Source organism: Bombus affinis, chromosome 16, assembly GCF_024516045.1.
Source record: "Bombus affinis isolate iyBomAffi1 chromosome 16, iyBomAffi1.2, whole genome shotgun sequence".
Taxonomy (NCBI): Eukaryota; Metazoa; Arthropoda; class Insecta; order Hymenoptera; family Apidae; genus Bombus; species Bombus affinis.
In genome coordinates this window covers 8,067,357-8,088,809 of record NC_066359.1, presented here as the reverse complement: position 1 = coordinate 8,088,809, position 21,453 = coordinate 8,067,357, and the positions used below count along the sequence as shown (strand labels likewise).

General features: G+C 37.8%; 1 protein-coding gene across 27 annotated transcripts in view; it reads left to right on the top strand.

Annotated features, from left to right (window-relative positions):
* The window catches only part of LOC126925546 (polypyrimidine tract-binding protein 2), a 417,994-nt gene that overhangs the window by 319,175 nt on the left and 77,366 nt on the right, over nt 1-21,453 (top strand). For all 27 annotated transcript variants that reach the window (XM_050741213.1, XM_050741209.1, XM_050741196.1 and 24 more), the window contains one exon: nt 1,167-1,316. In XM_050741213.1, coding sequence (XP_050597170.1) covers nt 1,167-1,316 — 150 coding nt within the window. The remainder of the gene's footprint in view (nt 1-1,166; nt 1,317-21,453) is intronic.

The following is a 21,453-nucleotide window of genomic DNA, read 5'->3' as shown; positions in this document are numbered from 1 at the left end:
CTGACTCCAATTGTTTATTATGTTATGACCCTAGCTGCCTTATCGCTAAAAACGATAGATAAGCACTGGTGGCTGTATACCGACGCGTCCGCAAAGGGTTAGTAGTCTCATCGTTTTCCTGAATATTGTCAAAAGCCATTCCAACCATCCTTTCACCAAAAGGTACGCTATAATTCCGACAACTCTTTCGTCGATATTACAAAGAACAGAAATTATTCTTGCATATTCGATACCATTTCAACTTCGTACGCTTCTCGCGGTTTCAGAGCCTATGAATTTCATAAACTCGCTTAAACAATAAAAACAGCAGGATCTCATCCGCTTCACGAGTAACTACTTCCGAAACAAGAAGAAAAGATTCGTACACGTCGAGCAGACAGCCACGAAACCTTAACCAACATTTCAGCCTCGCCCCCTGAAGAAGAAAAATATCTGGGAAGGGTGTACAGAGGCTGCAGAAGTATCTGTCTTCCGTAACTCGGTAAGAAGCGCATTTTCCGATCGGTTAAACCCGACGGGAAGCTCCGGGCCTCGAATAAAGGGAACCAAGGCTGGAAGGGAACAGGAAAAGACGCGCGGCAGAAGCGGAAGAACAGGCAAAGAGGGGCGAAAAGGGACGCAGTGACTGCCGAGAGTCTCGACTAGATTGAGCCGTGATTGAAAATTCCGCCGGCGGCGGGATTTCGATTTAAATTTATACGAAAGCGGGCGAAAAGTTTCGTTACTTGTACACCGGGGCCTCGTTCCTAGGCCGGAAGTGCTGTAGGTCTGCACGCATGCACCCCCGTTTTAACGAGGGTTGATGGAATTTTAAAAGCCGGCACCCTTGAGGAACGAATGCAATTTTATTCGATACAGTGTTTGGAAATATTTTGTGTGCATGCTTTTTTATTTATACCGTTTGTAAGTCGACCGCGGATTTTTATGCGTTTTTATATTTTTACGAACGTGACTATAGACAGATGGGATTTGGATAAGGATTTGTTTCATTCGCGTATCAAATATTCTAATAGCTCGCTATAATTTAAAAAACGAAAATATTTATTTATTTTGAAATACAAGTTCGACGATTCGAAACTGTCGTGGATTATTTGCAATTTTATTATACACACATACTGTATAGTATATAACTTCTGACTAACTATGAGAATTTTATGTATGCGCAGGTTAAACTCGACAAGAGCCACAACGGCAAACTTTCGAGGGTTATCCACATCAGAAACATCCCCAACGAAGTATCAGAGGGTGAAATCATCCATCTTGGCGTCCCCTTCGGCCGTGTTACAAACGTTCTCGTTCTCAAAGGCAAAAATCAAGTAAGTGACAACCTACTAAAATCTCATTTTACGTAGTTCTATAAGAATCCAAGTAAATTTTAGAAATTGAATAAAAATAGACGGAGCTTTTTAATATCAATGTTCTTTCACCGAGTTTACCGCGCATTCAGAATTCACATTCTTTTCCAACATTATTGTTAATTAATTTCCGCACTTTTGGAATTTAACTTAGATAGTTTGAAATTTATAACTTTCATTGTATTTTTTCAATGCTGATTCTTCGAATTCTTGCGTAAATTATCGTAAATTTTCATTTCTGGGATTCTTATTTCCTGAATTCTCATTGCTAGAATTCTCAGTTGTAGATTTTTCGATTCTAGAATTTTTCAAATTTACGAGATCGCGGAAAATGAATCGCGATTGAATGAATATTAAATGAGAAGATTATTCGATTGAAAGAATTGTCAATTAATGGTAGTGATTACGAGCTAAATAGAGAAGATAGGTAATTACTTGAATTTAATTATTCATTTCTCGGTGAAAACCACTTGTACAGACTGTGCGGCTTGAAATGTCGGTCAAATGCGCAAAATGCCGGTTGAATGAACTATTTAATAATAATTGTGAATTAAGTAGGGCTTGTTAACATGGTAATGAGGCGAGATATTAATCAAATTCCCAAACTTACCGAGTGGATGGTCATTATTCAATTTGTTTGAATCAAAAGTTAGATAATGCTTCGGTCGAATTATCAGAATTCCTGGTGAATTGCTCCCAATGTAATTTAAAATTAATGGAACTGTAGTTGAAAAAAACGGAGCGGCAAACGATGTGACTGCTATAAATTTTGAAGTTCTTATTTTTACAAATGTTACGATGTCTATAAGATCGAAGTCATTCTAATAGAGATAATCGAAATGATCGGAAAATGAACAGAATACGAAACTGGAACTTAAGTTCGATTTAGTCGTGGCCTTGGCCAAATTTAAGTAAAAACGCATTTGATCCGTATGAGGAAGTGCAGTTTGTGCCGCACCAGCGAGTCACTTGGGAAGCAGGACGCGGATGGCCAAACACAGTAATAACAGAAACAATCGAATCATCGATTCGGCCCGATGACCGTCCGTTTGACCATCATTATCTATTATTATCCGTTTGCGTGACGATTTCACAAAGCTAGTATTCTCTGTGGAAATTGTTGACTAATTGAAAGATTGGTAAAAAGTTTGCGAATTGTCATGGAAAAGATATTGAGGAATCTCGATGGATCTTAATTAATTCAAATGCTCTTGATTTTTTCGCTGTTCCTTAAGAGTGTAATTGCTAAAATATAGTTTAAATAATTAAATGCAATGTAATATAGTTTGTGAAATATAGAATAAATTTAAGGAAAACGTATGCATCGTTCGAAAGTATTTCACTTTCTATTATAACATTTTTCTGTTCCCTTTGTTATATTGAATCTATATCTTGACTCAGTAGCATGAGCTCATCTGTATATTTATTTATTATTTATCATTTATTTAATTATCTCTACAATACTAATGTTGCATTTCCAGAAGTGGAATTGGTTTCGCTGTTATTAATATTAATTATTTAGTAGAAAAAGGGGAGATGGTACTTGCTACGCTTTCCAAACTTTTTCTCAGCGAATTAGGATAATTAAAATTAATGTAAACCTGCTTCAAAATTTCGCATTTCAACGCCGACAGCTCATACAGTTACTCTCCTTTTCACGGAATACCAACTTCGTAACCTAGTTTGTCAGAGAGAAAAAGGAAATTTTGTGCAAGCTGCCATTCAGAAAAATTTTCCTTCCACTTAAAACGCTTCTCCGCAACTACAGATTTAACAAAAGAACCGCAAGTAAAAACAGTCTTCCACCTAACTACAGAACTGCTCATACATATGTACAGACACGAGAAACCTAAATTTCCACGAATCTGGTTCAAAATATTAACGAACCCTGCGTAATAGTACCAAAATTTATTTAGATTTTATTTCTTCGGTTAAATGAAAGATATAAAATTGTACGAGTGTCCGTAATACGTTCATCGTTTTCGCTATCTCCTCCTATGCTTTACTCAACGAATAACTCGGTATTCCTGAAAATTCTACAAATATATTTTCTACTTTGTAATACCATAATTTCGCCAGTAGCGTACAAACATTCTACTCTTTAGTCATTCGAGAAGTCATTCGAAAATCACATTCAACGAGTCAGTAATCGTAGCGAACTATAAACGGTATGTTTAACGGCGATTAATATTAATTTATCCCGAATCGCGTGTAACGCGCGTAGGAAGCGACAAATAATCCCGCGGAACGTATCGTTCCAAACCGAAATATTCGACCTAGCGGAGGATTGCATTCATCCTGGACACGCGTAATTTTCCGGCGGAAGGTTTGCCTAAATGAAAACGCATCGCCAAATCAACGTGTTTCAATTGCAACGATGTAACGTTACTGAAAGATGGCGAACATCTCGATTTTGTTACGTAGAGGTCGCATTTTGTAGTTGCTTCGAGTTACTGTGGCGTGGTTTGATCGAGGATCCAGTATTTGAGAAATATGATCTAATATTTGATAGGATATAACATTTACACAGTAAATAGGATCTTTTAATTTATTTCACCGAGTGAAATTAATTTTTGTTTGGGTTTTGCAGCGTTACTGAATTTAAATATTTTTTTCAATTATTTTTGGGTTATATCGTGCAGGTTGTTTTATACAAACTGATTTATTAATACTGTAAAGATAATCGGAATGCTCTTTGTCTCAGTTACTGAAATAAAATATAGCGCATGTTTCCAGAGATTTTTGGATTATCTTTTTTATAAAGAAAAATGGCATAAAATTGAAAAAACTCTTTATTCTGTTATATAAGTTTCGAAGATACATAAATACTACTATACATAATATATAAACCATAAGTAAAAACAAAACAAAAAAAAAAGAAAAAGATTTTTAACCTCAACGCGATGTAACGCCGTGAAATTAAAGACGCTGTTTTTCATCGATTCCTTACTCTCATCGGTATAACAAAATTCCACTCTAATCAAAAACTTTCATAGTTCACCATATCACCGAAAAAGGTATAATATCGCGTCACGATACATAAATCACCTTGTTCCGCGTTATCCATAAATTCTTGGAGACAGTTGACGCGTACTGGTGGACACACTCGATCACAGGAAATCATCGAATCCCGTTACTCGCTCCTTTGAACAAAGAGCACGCATATACGCACATGCGTTTATCGTGGCTTATGCATACCCTCGGCCACGGTATATTTCCCACGTTAATGCGTATGTAATTTGCGCTTCGGCTAAATCTCTTCATCTGGCTCAATGCGGCGGACCGATGCATCGATGCATTATTTTAATCCCCCCCGGTATAAACAAACCGAGAGCACGCATTATCGTACCTGTTGTACTGACCGCTCTACACGCGTTCCGCCTGCGTACAACGTTCACGTTTCCGTTAACATGCATTAAATATCCGTAATCAGGATTCTAGCAAACTTGGATAACTCGAATTTCTCCCCACTCTTATCTTTTCCTGTATTTTCCCACTACTAATATGGTATTTCGTTTATTTATTCAATTTGACGGCGTCAGCATTCGATAAGATTCATTTCAAAGTTGTAAGTTCTGATACTCTCAAATAAAATAGTATAAGCGAGGACAACTTTCGGAACGGAGCATTTTTTCTTTTTCTTTTACATTTCTATTTGTATCGGTATTTTGAAAAAGATTTCAAAAGGTATTTTTACGACCAACATCTAACATTTTTTCAATAATCGTTATATAATCCTCATAGGTCATTCCTTCTTTTGCGTTTCTCCATTGTCGGTAATCGTATTTCTGCAGAATCCTGCCAGAATCACGCCAGAATCACGCGTAAACCTTCACGAAACCCCGAAAAACGAATTATGCCCGTTTTCACCAGGCTCTCGATCTCTCCAAAGTACAAGCTTGTCGTCCAAAGCCTCGTCTAAGACAATTCAAGTAACTCGATCAGCCAGGAAACTCTCATCATTATCGTGCACTCGCTAGCTCATGGGGCTAACAGGCTTCCCAATTACACGCAAACTGACTGTAAGCTCGCATTGTTGCAACACGACAATGAGGGTGGTGCTTGGGCTGTGTTGCATCAAAGCGCACCCCTCTTGGATCCAATAGAGGAGGGGCGAAAACGCTGGCGGTGGTGTGCTGGATAGTAAATCGAGTTTCACGATGAACCGACGAACTGGCCCCCGCGGGCACTTTCCCTGTGTTTGCTTTGATTCGAAGTTTCCGGTTAAGTTGGTTACCGGAACGGCCGGTCGGCCTCTTTGTCTGATTCCGCGGACCCGCCAGGCCTTCTGAATTCTCGATATCGTTCTCGCGTTTGCTATATCTTCAGTCCGCGGTCCTTTCGGTAGAGAAATACTAATTTGGCTGAGGGGGATTTTCCACGAAATTTTGGATACGCGGAGAAGCGATGCTTCGGTGTGTACGACTGCTGTTTGACTTGATCTTTGACTGGGATGAATTTGCGTAGGATGAATGGCAGGTGCATTTTTGGGTTTAGTTGATTTTAGGATTAGCGAGTTACGAAAGTATCTGAGCGCTTATAGAATATATCACGTTTGAATACTCGTGAAGTATGTTATGTGTAAATACTTCGAGATTACTTTATGTTATCAACGATTTCAGAAATCTACTACGTTATAATGTATTTCATGAGCTAATGTATGTTTAGGGTGATGTGTTAATGCCGGTGAAGATGGTCGAAGTAGATATAATAAACACATCTTTGTTTGTTACGGCAAACGACGTTTTAGCATTGTGACGATATCTTTTTAGCTGTGAAGAGAGTGGAAAAATATTTACACGCTTAATAAATTTACTTTAGATTCTGGAATTTTTTCGCGCTATCTTTTGGACATTTCCTTTTCTTCTTATGTTCGTTCTCCTTTTATTCGAAGATAGAATTTAACGAAGAGAAATTCTTGGTTCAAGTTCAAACATATTTAATGGCAGTTCTGCGACGTGTTGCGGCACAAAGCCGAACCTCTCGCATTATTCCGCTTGTTTCGTGCTCTGTATCAGGCCGAAGAATCTCCCGCTCTATTTACGTGGTTTAATATTAACTCGCGTTACTAAGTTTAACGCGGCTAACTGAAACGAAGTAATCTTCCATTTCGTTGCCTCGTTTTTGTTATTAAATGTATAAGTTGTAACTGCTTCACGTGCGATTAACAACTTGCTCGTGGTGTTGAAATATACCACAATTTCTGAATTATTCCGTTGAAAGAGCCTCGTTCATAATTTGACTTATTTTCTTGTCAGATTTTAATTTTTTTCTTGTTGAGTAATTGTGACACAGCAAGCGCTGGAAGAAGAAAAAGCTCGATGTGTATTGTTTTCTATTTTCAACATAATTGTATTTGTTTTCCCGATGGGTATCGCGGTTACTATGGTTCCGATCATCGATTACATGCAAAGTTTCCGCATGAATTTTGTTCTCACTTCGATCTAACTATTCTACCTGATCTACCTTTTTCCCTTCAAATTTCTTTAAGATTTTATGACGTTTTAAACACGTTGATGAAATATCGAATTTCTTGTTTTCATTAATATCAACTTTGAAACGATGATTTCGCCACACGGAAGCGAAAGAAACACATTCGTACGCGAGGAAAAAATTCATAATGGAATTGAACAATCACGAATGTAACTCTTCCAAATAAGTGAAATTAATTTCCGGCTCTATATTTCGCCGAGATAAATTAGTTTCTTCCAGTTTGCGTTACACATTTTGGAACATTCTACCTAACGAAATTTCACTGTATTCCTGCAAAATCTAATTCTTCTGGCGCAATAAATTTAACTCGGTGAAAACAAAATTTTCTCCAACTCGGAAACCACTTATCGCTTCTTCCGAATGAAAATCCGCAAAGAGAAATTCGTTTATAACGCGACACGACGAAGTTTCGTCGAATAAAGTTTGTAAAACGAACGCGATTTATTCCTGAGTAAATGAGCGATTTTATTTACTTTCGTAGAAATCATCGACGTATTTCTATTGTGAAACGCATCAAAGTACGATCATAGCATACACACGTTATACGATATGAGTGATACAAAAGGTACGATATAATAAAAATGTAAGCATACAAATTATAAAAGGTAGAAAGTCACGTACTAAAATAAATAGACACAATAAAGAGAATAAATTACGCAAAAATTATACATCGCATGAGAAATGTAAATTGTATTTGAAAGAAAACGAATGAAAAGAACAAGCCAGAAGGAGAGTGGAGGAAAACGAGGATAAAAGGTAGAGGGAACGGTAAATATGGAAACGTTTCGCGACGGAGGGATACTTCTATGCGAGAGAACGCGAAGTATATGATAAAACGTGAGCATCGAAACACCGTGCTTCTCTATATTAGCATTTTAAATTCAATTTAAATTCGATTAAACTTGGCACAGACCGCTTAAACTGCTTAAACGATCGGTCAAACGTTCGTAAGGGTGGAGGGTTGGATGCCTCGAAGTGAACAGGAATGAAAACAGACGAAGCAGAGGGTTTTGTTGGCAAAACGCGAGCACAACTTTCTGCGATTCCTCGATTCCTTCCCTAATTATTATATCTCCATTTTCTTCCTCTCTCTTTATTTACAGTTTATAGTTTCTATAGCGAATCTTCTTGTGTACTTTTCGTCGATTATTGGAACGAATCATCGATGAAGCTTAGGGATTGTCGAAGGCAGAGAACGTTGAGAAACTGACAAAGTCGTGAAATTTTTTAGTTTTTGTCTTACGATTAATTAAACGCTTGTAATTAAATGCTATTTCTTATTTAATAGAATTTTTCGCCGATTTCTGTAAAATATATTTTTATTATTCGAGTTATTACGCGCAACATGTTAATATTAATAGGGAACATTTCTTGGATATTTCGAAGGAAACTCGATTTGGGAATTTTTTATGTTAATCTTTATAACATTTAATAATAATCATGCGTAAAAATACCAGAAGGTATGGGGAATGATATTTTCGTAATCGAATTGATATTTTTAAAAGAACAGAAGAAATAAAAATACGAGAAAATTCCTTAGAATTGTATCGCTAGATTATCAAACAGACGTATCGAATTAATATTAAATTCCCATTACGCAAAAAGGGGTGAGGAAAAATTGCATCGAAGGATGGGCTGGCTGCGTGCACCTATCGATTTCCACGGTGTATCGCGTGTAACAAGCTCGTTCATCTGAATATCAACCCCATACCTCTGTGATTCACGACCTACTTACCCTGACATTCTCCAACCCCCATAAGTTCTTCCTTTCCATCCAACAAAAATATTTCTTCGATCTTCTTTCCTCTCTTATTATTTCTTTCTTTATTTATTATTCTTTTAGCAACGAAGTAACAACGCGTGACGAAAATGGAGCGAATATTAAAGAATTGAAAATTCCACTTTCTCGACGCTGTAGACTCGCTGCGCCACAGCTTTCGTCGAAAATTTCATTTTTAAATCTCATCGTTGTACTTCGTAATGCGATTGATAAATTCAATAGTAGGCTGTACACTTTACTTTACTGTACACTCGACGCTTTAGATTTACGTTTGTTTAAGACACAGAATGAGAAGAATACTTAGGCTGGAACGACATGGCGTGCCGTGTTTTTGGATGCTTTTAATTTTGGTAATTCATCGCTTGTTTATTTTTCAAGAAGTTGCTGAATTTTGCTGTTTACGCTCGGTTTTGTCTCCGGATTTTCGTCCCAGGCTTGTATCACGTTATTACATGGTTCCTCTTTATTACGTTTCGTGTATAATACCGTAGAAAATTTTATTTCGTCGGCATATATAGCATCTTTCTCAAGTTTAAAATGTTGTCACACATGTTCATGCTCAAAGTGTCATTTCGCCAATGAAGATGTTATTGCGTGTCTGATATCGTATTCTATATTGTGTAACAAAAGTCACGAATTCTGTGAAATCATGGGAATTTAAAAAAACGTGTCGGTGTGTATCTTTTTAAATTTCGCGCGCAGCAGACTCGTTTTGAAATCAACGTCCTGGCGGTATAATCGAGGAAATTCCTGTTTTGTCCACGTTTTCCTTCTCGTATTGCTGGGAATTACGGTTTATGAGGCGCGACCGTTTCTTTCTCTTTGTTTCTCTATTGTCTTCTCTTTTTATTTCTCTCCCGCTTTTTTTCCTTCTCTCTCTCTCTTTTTTTTTTAATTTTATGAGGCGTGAATTAGATCGTGCCGTCGTATTTTACGACTCTGTTATATCCGTCTTTGTGCGGTTCTTAAGGCGATTTTCGTATGCCAGAGAGAAGGATTAAGGCTCGTTTTAAGAGATGAAAGTGGAGGTTTATGGCCTGTGATGGTTTTGTTTTGTAACTACATTGTTCCCTACTCCGAACTTATTATTCCACCATGAACGCTATTAATTCTGTAATTGCCTTAAGCAACGGTCTGTGTCTAATTGTTAATTATTTTCCTTGACAAAAGGAAAAACTGAATAACGAGATTTGTTGCAATTAAAAGCAGCGGGTGTAGGCGTTCGACGTTGTTATTTAGCGTTTCCACGGAACGCTATTAATTTTACGATCCCTTCAATGTAGCTTTTCCGATCATTCATTCCCTTGTCAAATGGAAAGATCAAATTACCTTTCTAGAAATAGAATTCTTTGCCCGGTCATTTTCTCTCTTTCTAAATAATTGTTTCTTACTCCAGAATGAGAAGTTCCGTTTTATACTCGAATTAAGATTTCTCTCTTCCGCTCAGACCAGTAACATCGGTGCGTTCAGTTGAAATTCAGAATCCAGCTTATGGAAAGATCCTCTACGAAATCAATCGGGGCAGGGCGTTTTTCTTTTCTTAATTTCCGTCCGTCAGAAACTAGAACGAATTGCAATGGCTTAATATAGCGCTCCCTTGACGGTGTATCTTCCAGAAAACGTAAAATGGCCATTGCATGATAATGTTTCTGAATCAGAAATCGTGACTATAATAAAGGAAAGAAATTAGGATATATCGATTTTTACATTCAGGATCATAATAAAGGTTTAAAAGATATACAGGCGCAGAAAGATAATTTACGCGACGTTTAGTCGAGCTTGATGACCACTACTTCCGGTACGAAAAGATTTGGAGAATTTAGAATGTCGTTATCAGAGAACCGGGGCTTGAAAATTCAAATAAGAGCGTGGAATCACGCTGCGGAAGCACTGAAAACCGTTTTCAGACCTCTCAAAGCACGCGTTGGAACGTTTAATACCGTTTATCAGGGTCACTTCCGGCCGCCATACGAAATTCCCGCGGAAATGAACATTTTTACCGATCTCACGCCGAAGTAGACAGATTCTTCCATTTTTCTCTTTCCTTTTTCTTTTCTTTTCTTTCTTTCCGTTTCTGAACTAGTTCGCGTTTTATGGAAGAAGAGACATAAAAGTTTGGTTGATTCTTTATGATGACATGAGAAAGTTTTAATTAAGAAGATCTTTGAGATTCTAAGATTGGTTTTGTAGTTATGAAAATAATTTAGCTGTTGTTTTTAAGGAAATTTTATTTCAGAATTTTGTAATCTTCGTAACTCGACGATTTCTATTTCTCCCATTGTTACAAAATTTAATAACGATCTTACAAAAATATTTTTTGCTTGCTAAAAAAATCTTGATTTCAATCAAATTGTTTTAAGTTAAAACGTATTTTGAAAGTAAGTTTGAAATTACGAGCTGGTTGAGAATTTCATGCGCTTAATTCCGTGAATTTTATGAATGTTAGATGATGTGTCAATATGGACGGGAAATGTAATTAGAAATCTCATTTGAAAGTTGAAAATATGGAACTATTTTCTTATGGAAAAAGGTGGAACCATGTATTATCTAATGCGCTAATCGATCCGTGTTGGCATTCGCGAAAAAAGGTTATTCCTCTCTAACTAATGAATCGAGATTTTGCGAGATTATACAGTTGTTTAGCACTTTCATCACTGCTGCGTGGCGAATTTATCTGAAAACTCATTGTGCAAGAAGTTGCTCACGATCGTTGATCATTAACCCGGAAGAGTCACGTTTAATTGGTGATTAATGCGGTTAATCGGCCGGGTTAATGGCTTTTTATGCGGCATCGTCGTTCTTGCGACCTCCTTACTCTCGCTACCATGTTATTTATACTTTTCTACGATATTTAACAGATCCACTATCTGTAATTTTGTTAGCTACTTATTTATATAATCGTACAATTATTTTCTTCCCGGGTAATTCTATACAGAAATACATTTACAAATACATATATAATAACATTTACAAATAAAATATATTTGAAGTACGTTTCCTTTTTTTAAAGAATCTATCAGTTTACAGTTTAGTTGAAAAATAAAAATTATTGCAAATATGTTTTTTTCAATTTAGGAAATTAGGATCATTAGAATAATTAGTGAATTTATTCATTGCGAAGGAAAATGATCCATCCTCGACCGTTAATTACTTTTACACCAAAATTATTTCCCACGTTAAGAAATATAGAGAAAAAGAGAAAGAGAGAGAGAGAGAGAGATTGGTGATTAACTCTGTGGCTATAATTCTACGTAAATTAGATGTAAAGTTGGTAGAAGCCCCTTCAGAGACGTCTAATATCGCAATAGTAGCCAGACGTGAATGAACTTCTTCACTGTCGAGTTGAATGAACTCGTTGAGCGTCGGTTATGAAATGACAGATGTCTGTGACGCTGCAAAAGTGGACGTAATTCCTCGCGTTCGATCGATTAATTAGACGGATCGTTTCAGCGTGTCCTACTATTTATATTATGAGAATGGTTCTGAAGAGGAAATATTAATTAACTTTTAATAAATTAGCGAAGAAGATTATACAATAAGAATTATATCTTAGTGAAATTTTATTAGTTCTGGTAAATAACTGGTATAGCAAAGGCAAATGAACTTATTGTTCGTATACGTAGATAAAAGGTTTTCAACCACAGACTCGTCAGAATGTTCTATTGATTACAATAAACGGAATCTCAACAAACACCAGCAAACTTTCGTCCAATCAATTTAACTTCCAAGGTAGCTTCTAATTTTTAGAAACATTCGCCAGATATTGTGCGAATTAGAAGCTATAACGTTGACGTTAACGCGGAGGTGGAGGAAGCTGTTAGAAAATGAAGACGAGCCGGTGCGTCGGTATCGCTGGAAATAGCCGGCTAACGCGGCTTAATCGGATCTCATCCTGTTTGCTATTGGATTAAAGTAACTCGCTTAAGACCTGGCTCGGTCTAACCTCGGCATTGATCCTGTCGTTTAACTCGTCGCGTCGTGGTGAATTTTCGTCCGGTCAACCGGAAATAATTTTGTCAAGCCGTACAAGTCGATCTTTGGAGCCGATACGATCGCCAAAAATAAACTCACGTGGAGTAGTTTCGAGAATTGAGTCGATTGCGAATTAGCTTCAATTTCGTTAATTTGAAATTTTCCGGGACAAATATTATGCCGTTTGAATGGATTTTCAGAGGATTACAATAAAAAAGAGACCACCTGTCGAATCGTTCGAACTTTTGAATAATTACTATTATTATAATACAAATATAAAAGTACAGTTAAGTATCGGGAAGTAAAATTCTCAAATTTTGCTTTAATTAAAAATGTTTGCCCAGGAAAACAATCGCGCTTTATTCGTATATCGTACAATGTGTTTACTCTCTGTCTGCTTGATGTGCTCAAAATTGATTGACAGTTTCATTCAAGATTTTCCAACATTTTTGCTCGCGTCAGTTCTTTATCTCTGTTCACTCTGCAAACTTCCATTAACGGTGAAACATTTCTCCCCGGTATTCTTTTTTTATCCATTTTTAATTTAGAAATCCCCAGAATGTTATTTTCTTCTCGTAAATTATGTTGCTCGAAATATCGCGAGGAAATAAAACAACAATTCCAATATTTCCGGAAGAGAAAGAAAAGTAGAGAACTAATTAAAAAGAACTAGAAAGGTCCACGTTCTCGGTCCCTTAACCTATAACTCTTGGCCGAAGCTTGCATAAAAACGTGAAAGCTGGGTCAGGACCTGCATTCAGGGCCTTGGAATAGAGTTTTTGAATGAAAGAATCGCGCAATGGCGTAGGATCGATCGTATAGCCGCGCGAGGCCGATTAATAAATTGCTTCCGTTCAATTATAGGCCGTGATAAATCGGCTCGTCTACAGGTAGTCGGCCGGCTCGTCACCGAGGAAATTGAGCGAGGCTCACACACGAATCACACGGCACACGTGTTCCCAGCTACTCTGTGCAACGAAATCGACCGACGGAAAATTGAAAAGTTGGCCCCTGGTCGAGATTGGCCCGCCAAACACGTATAGCCGATGTAGAAATGTAGGGAGACTGTGAAGTCAAAGACAGCGTAGGCAAAGGGTATGAATCTCTCGACTGCAAATCTGAATTTAAGATATTTTGATGTAATTTGAAATTTTTTAATAAATTTTAAATTTGCCATGCAATTTCTGCGCCATATTCTTTCAACGAATAAGAAGACAGAAAAGATCGTTTGTCGTGATACTTAGGTTTGCTATGATAATTATAATATTTAGTTATTAATATCCATCAACGTAGCGTTCTATTGCTTTCGTAAAAATGTACGGGCTTACAGCTTATTTTATCGACATACCGTCAATCTATTATAAAATAAAACCTTGGTGGAATCATTTGGGACTTTGAACTTTTTCGATATACTTTACTCAACTTCGGAGAGTTGAAAATCCACGTTGAAAATTGATCCGCTGGTTTCTAACACTGTCTGATTAAAACGAACGAAAACAAATTTTTCTAATGCAGGGGAACTTTATCCACGTTTCGATTTGCCGGAAGATACTCGAGGGACTCGAATTCTTTTTAACTAGCTTCATGGAAAATCGTGCAGTGCCGTTGCATTCGAGGAAATTTTTTTGATTATCCATTTCAATTCCCTCCGCACGTCTCGTCGTAAACCCATTAAGAACTATGCAGCGGAATAATGTATAAAAATTGTACAATCGCTATATTATTAAAAAGATTTACATACAGTAACTTACAAGTAACGTTTTATCAAGATGTAAAAATATATTAGGATAATGGCAATCTTACGGGCTTCGCCATACAAATAAAAAACGAAAGAAATATTTCCGTAATATATCCTACTGTTACGAGTGATAACGATAGTTCCAATTTCTTCAAGCTTCATAAAATTATAGCGTACATACTAGAAAACCTATACGTATAATAGGTATACATACAGAAGCGCACTGAATTTTCGAGCCTCGAGCATTCATATATATTTCATCATATTACTTGATAATTTTTATCAAATATTTGGCAATATCCATTACATTATCCATTAATCCTACAACTAACTTAATAATACACGCAAAAAGCCATACTACATACTTATAAACCAAAGTATACCCAAACAAACCACAGACCCATCCCACAGCAGCGAGCATCCCATGAAAAGTCCGAAAAGTCTGGGACGAAAGAGGCACGCGATCGGCTTTTCGGCTTGCAGGCGACTTTTTTTCCCCACGAGGGAAGCCGCGATGAAGACGAAAAGAAAGAGGAAATTACAGAAAGTCGGGGGTTGTTGCTCCGAGGGTGGAAGTAACCGGGCGGAGAGGTCGGCCAAGAGTTTTCACAGGGGCTTTTCTGCGGCTTCGATTCCCATTGGCCAACCGCGGGCCGGTATTTTCCCTCTTTCGCTACTCCCAAAGGAATGAATTGTATGTGTCGCGCGTTGTCCCCGTTGCTAGTTACGTTTTTCACTTCTCTCGCGATCTATTCGCGAAAAGTTCACCCACCAAACTTTTCCATCCCTACTTGCAGCCGTTTGGGTTTGCTACTTGGATTTTTGAAGCCTCCTCGACAAATTCCTCGTCGTGTACACCTGTTTCTTTTTTTTATATTAGGTAGATACATCTAATATCTCGGATTTTTTATGTTAGGTAGGTATATCCTTCTGGTAGGTAAGATATCCTTTTGAAAGTTCGAGAAATTTCAATTTGTTCCATTCTGGGCAACGGTGTACGGTATATGGCTACTTAAATCGCGTAAATCGCGCAGCTATCCATACTAACGCTGTACATTCGAGGATTGATGTATTCGGTCAGCTCCATGATTCACTCTTTAATATTACTCTTTAATACGCTTGCTATAGGTACACGCGTCTAAATTTTATGTTTATTTTTTCTTGTAATTTATATCTACGTATATACTTCATAACGTATGCTTCGTCTATTTATCCTCTTTCTTTACATTATATACCAAGGGATTTGCTTCCGTGAACAAATATATAGATAAAATGTGAATTTTAGAGGTGCATATATTGATGACAAGTTAATAGTAGCAAGTTGCACTCCGTTATTAGCACGTTTATTTTTGGTGTTGCGTAAAGTTTGACAGATGGGATATCAATTTTATTATTGCATATTGGCTCTGGAGAAGCAATTTAATGATGATTACAAAGAGAGAAAGATTGTATTATTCCGTAATTGAAATTGTTCATTGGCTTGTCATTTCTTTTGTTCAATGTTTAATTAATTTCTTCATCTATGGCGTAGAATCAACATGTGCGATATCGTTCCTATCAGAGTAAACTAAGGAATGTGTACACTTACGTTTATGATTTATGTTTTTATTATTTTTAATAAATTTCCTGTTTTACTTGAGTGAAATCTAAAATTCCTATATACTAAAATAAATAGAAGATTTTATCGATGGCCGTGATTGATTTTTTGAAATACACGAGGTATGAATTTGCGACTAAAACGAGAAGTTATCGAAGGGAATTGTTAGCTGAAAGTTCGGTAGACGATGCAACGCTATTAGTCCATTCACCGAGTTCAGAGAAACAGAAACAACCATTAGGTGATTCAATATTCCGAATCTACCAAACCGTGAATTGAGGAAGTTTCGCGATAATTACAAAACAATGATCGAAATACTTGTTATGGACAATGCATTCATCGATTCTCGATTGATTAGCCCGTTGCCGTATATTATTCAACTTTTTGATGCAAATAATTTCACTCACGATTTTGATTGCAATTTTCCAATCAATAACTTTTATCTCAAAGGATGTTGTTCGCGCAACCCACATTTTTTCATAGTTTTTAGAATCTCTCGTGATTATTATTTTACGGTCGTGGTAAAGAGATTGAAAAATGCAAAATACAGCAAGCATACTCGCCTACTGAGTTGGCGGCGCTTCAACTGCTTGGCGTTTACGATGTTTCTCTCATACCGGTGGGCACAGTTTAGGAAGATTGGTTGCCAAGTGGTACGCGGGTCAGGAAGTTTTAGGAGCCGCTACTACAGAGAATAAAATACTATTCTTCGAATCTCTGTTCGTTAGGGAGAGTAGAATTTGGCCATTAATTTCTGAAACAACTCGTAGACTCAGAAATAAATAAAAATGTTAACCGACCGATCGTTTCGCCCTATATCGTAATATGTGTTCGTAACGTGGATGTTCCCTGAGGTTCTGGCTCGTTTCCGGACCAGCTCAGCCGTCTGCTTCCTCGAGGGTACGGAAAACACACAGAGCCGCGGCGCGGACTCTCGACTCGCTCTTGAAACTCGATAATGGGTGCTAATTAATTAATCGAACCAATGGAGCCAGCCACGTGTCCCTCGAGAATGCATGGATATCAGAGCTTAACCTGCAGGAACCTCGCTTCCGGTACCGTGGAAAATTATTACGCGAACCGCTCGGGCGAAAAACGCTCCAACGTGCAATGTATAGCAGACTAAAGTTTGCTTCGTTGCGTATTCTCTATATACATATATATGTATATGGCCATTGGGTGGAAAATAGGGGATAGTTGGCGAGCAACTGAATGTGTGCGTTCTAAGGTTATTATAATGTGGTACTTGGTCACTGGAGCCGGAGCTTTTGTCTCGAATTGGACTTTTTTTAAACAGCTACTAGCCCTAATTTGGATATTTTGTATGTTTTTGCACATTGAGTGCATTCGACGTATTTTTGTGTTTGTAACTTTCTCACTCTTTTACAAAACTCTGTTGAATAATGGTAAAGACTTGAGTGGCAATAAAAATTCGAAGATTAAGATTCGCCTATCTAAATAACGAACAATCTAATTGCATCTACAAAGATAAATACGAAAGGAAGAAAAATTCAATTAAATTAATCGTTGCAAAATTAAAAGAGTCTTTAAATACCATCTGACTAATTATTATTCAAGGAAACGAGACGAGACGCGTAGATTCATCATTCGGAGCTGAATCACGCGACCACGAGATCCCTTTTGTTCATTTGAGGCATACTCCGGGAGGGAAGTAACATTCAGGAGGTCCGAATGATTTATTATAAGCAGCTTCGTCCGGCGAAAACCATAATGCATCAGAAGGGACAGGGTGGGGGGTTTATATCAAGTTTTGTTGCGGCCGTGAGAACCGGCCGTGTGCATGCGTCATTGTAGATTCGTGGAAACACGAGCTTTAACCGAAACCGAGGTAATCCTCTTAGCCTTTCGGGTGTTTATTAATTTTTCGGGTGAAAATCCGATCTCCCGTTCCGATCGAGAAAACCGAGGGAAACTGAACGAATTTATTCCAAAGGGAAATAAAAGTGTATATATTAATGTCTCAATCGATCGAACTTTGTCTATTATTATAATTTTTCGGAATTTCTTTTTCCGTTTTGTCATCTTTTTATATTACTTTAAACATGTTCTGCTTATTATTGATTTTATCAGGATTTAGAGAATTTATAGAGTGGTTGAATATGAGCGGTTTTGGTGAAAATTTGGCGCAGGACAGCTGTCAAAAATTCAAAAGTATAAATTCGGATGAAAATTGAAGATTATTGTCTAAACACGTTCGAATTTTGGTTGCTAGATTCTTGGAACGGCGATACGGATGCTAGTGGATTACAATATTTTAAATACTAGGTGATTCTATGTTTCATTTGTGACAAATAACGTCGAATAGATTTATTGAAAAATTTTATGGAGAAAAATATTGTCATCGTCGCGACGAGAAGCACCAGACAACGCTTCAAATCGCAGCATTAAAAATGCAAAAATGTAAAAATGCAATGCAAGCGTTAAGAACGCTGTTCAACAGCTTATAAAAAAACTATTTCTCGATCCACGAGTTTGTTTCGATTCCTCGCACACGCCATAAAGCACGAGCCCCATCTAGCGAGCCTATAAGCCGTAAACAATGGTTACGCTCGGTACATAAGCCGCGTCAAATTATGAAGATATATATTCGAAACCTCTTTTTCCTCTTTTGACCCTCTGGTGGGGAGTTGAAAGGGGGTTGGTCCGAGAAGGGTGAGAGGGTAAGAGAAACTCGGCGCAGACACTCGGCGCCATTGCACCCTGGGGTCTGTATTAATGATATAATATTTCTTTGATTCACCGGAGCTTCTACCTTAACAACCCCCACGGCCGCCCAACCCTTGATATTTCCCTCTGTGTGCAGCGTTTCTCGTTTAAACGGAGAAAAAAGGAGTTGGAGGGATGCACGGTGGAAAGATGGAGGAGGAAAGAGGCAGTAAAGGGGATGGAGGAGTTCAAACGTAGTCGTTTCGCATCCCTTATAGCCCGGATAAATTACATTCATGCTCCGGCTCCCCCACTATCAGCCCCTGTGACTCCGTCGACGAGCAAACAAGCCTTGGCTCTCCTCGTTCGAATCGTCGAGACGAGATCCTCCGAGTTTATTTAAATCAGAAATAACTCGGCTTCTTACTCTTCGTGGAGAGGATGGTGGGGGTAGTTTGCCACCCGGACGCTTACGGTTTTCATCAATCGCGGAAATACGAACGGGGCGGAGGGGGTCAGGTTTGGGTTTGAAGATGACGATACTTTTTATTTGGAAGAGCTTGGGTTGAGCTGAGTTTGCGAAGTGGGTTGACTAATTATGGTGTGGTTGCTTAAGATCGTTGGAAATTTGGTGTTTCGTAATTACCCTTACGGTACGTTTGGTGCTTTTTTCATAAGCGATGAAGAGTTTTTGTTTGAAATAAAGGAGGGGCAGTTTGATAGGTTTTGATAGGTTTTTGATAGTTTAGATCGTTTATTAAGATTGTTGAAAAAGTGTTTGTGTACGCGTTGGTAGATGAGGCTATCGTTTAAAGTTGTGGCCAATTAGATATCTTTATTTTGTTATTGTGAATTTTCTGCGAAGATGGAAAATGTACGGAGAAAGAAACGTAAAACGAGTGTTTCTATAGCTTTGACCGATTAAGAATTACAAGTTTGTAAATGATCAAAAAATTGTTTAAGAGAAATCCATCTAAACAGATAAAAGAAAATCTGCACGCAGAAGATCAATCGTAATAAAACCGTCAGCCCCGCCATATAAGAATCAGAAAATATATTTCACGGGGGGAACGGTGGGAGACAGTGTCGAGAAATATCGCTGCTTCCGAGGGAGAGCCGGAAGTCCGCGGAGAATTTTGCTGCGCGTGAATAAATTTTGATCGAGCGTCCAGAAAAGAAGACTCTCTCCTCCATGGGCCGAAAGAAAAACAGAGAAATAGGAGAGAAAAAGAGAAGGATGATCCTGTTCTTTTGACCCTCTTTCTTCTTCCGCTGGTTTCCGTTCGAGGACAGAAGCGGCTTTTCTCCTTGATCCTTTGGGACGACCTGTCCTGCGAAACTTCCATCGCATTTGTATACGTGTATAAGACCGTGTAGGTGTGTTACACGTGTCCTTATATTTGCCATTCTTCCATTTTTCCATTCTACGAACTCGGAGGGATCAGAGATCTGCTGGAAACGTCGAGTCTCGTTTGAAATGATTTTTACGTTATGGTGCGTGTGAATTTTTCAACATTTTTAGAATTGGTAAAATGACGCAGATACGGAAAATTATTGGTAATCCGAGCGAAGTGTTTCTTGCGTTGTTTACTTCGAGCATTAAATTCGTAATTGCGAATGAAACATTTTGCCAGTTTATCGAAGTTAATATTAAGAATAGGGACAACAATTTCTCAATGCAAGTGTAACAGTTTTCTTCAGAGATTTATTTTCCAACTAAAATTATGGATACTAAAATAGCACGAATCTATGATTTCACAGAGCTTAACAAGAAAAGTGGCTATCTGATAAAACTAAAAACTAGTTGTAAGAATTTTTATTAGTGTCTAAAGACCGAATCTTTCTGCTGAATTATCTAAAGTTGTTGAGAGATAATAGTACTAGGTAGGCGCTACGAGATAATTTGACAATTTTCTGTTAAAAGAAACCCTTGGACAATTTCTATTTTATACTAAGAGCTTGGTTCGAAAATTCATAAACCACAATGATTAACGGTCCACAGTAGCTCTTAAACCAGGTGATTCCTAACTTCTCACGGGTAGCGTATGTACAAAGAAAGAGAGGGAGACAGAGAGGCGGGTGTATCCACAAAATAATAATCGCTCGATGGCCACCCCCTCTAGTTGATTTACGAGGCCATAAACGCGGTCTCTACCCTTGTAATGGGCTTGGTTACCGCGAGGGATATCCACGCCTCTACGATTATCGTCATGCCACCCATTCTTCCGATGATTGTACATTCCCAAGACTACACTTTTCTATTTTTCTCGCGAATTTTCTTTCGCCTCCGGGCGAAAATTATATCGAACTTTCTTGTATCGAAGCGTACATTGGCTCACGAAAGTATTTGGATATTTATCGTAGAAAACTTTCGTGTCCATATCGTATGTGTTACATAAAACGTTTGGAAATTTCATTGGCACTGCTATGAAACACGAGAGCCAACGAATTTTCGAAATTTTAAAAAGAATCCTTAAATCTGATTTTAATATTAAAAGAACCCTACAATAATCAATTTGCTACAGTAACGTTTCAAAGAAGTTGCAAATGAACTAAACGTTATACGAAATAGTGAAAGTCAATCGTAATAGTTTTGGTATTAAAACAGCCCTTAAATCTCTCACAGTAACGTTTCAAATAATCTGCAAATAAACTATTTTCATTAGAAATCGGGAAGAATTTCTGAAATCTCGCAGCGTCCACTATCCAAGCGCCAAGAATGGCCGAGTCGCCCCATTGACGGTGTCGCGTGTCCATCGGAACGACATACAGGCTGTATTCTGTGTAGAACACACCAGCAGGGCGATTGTTTACGGCGTGGCACGGGAATTCGATCCAATAACGTCTTTAT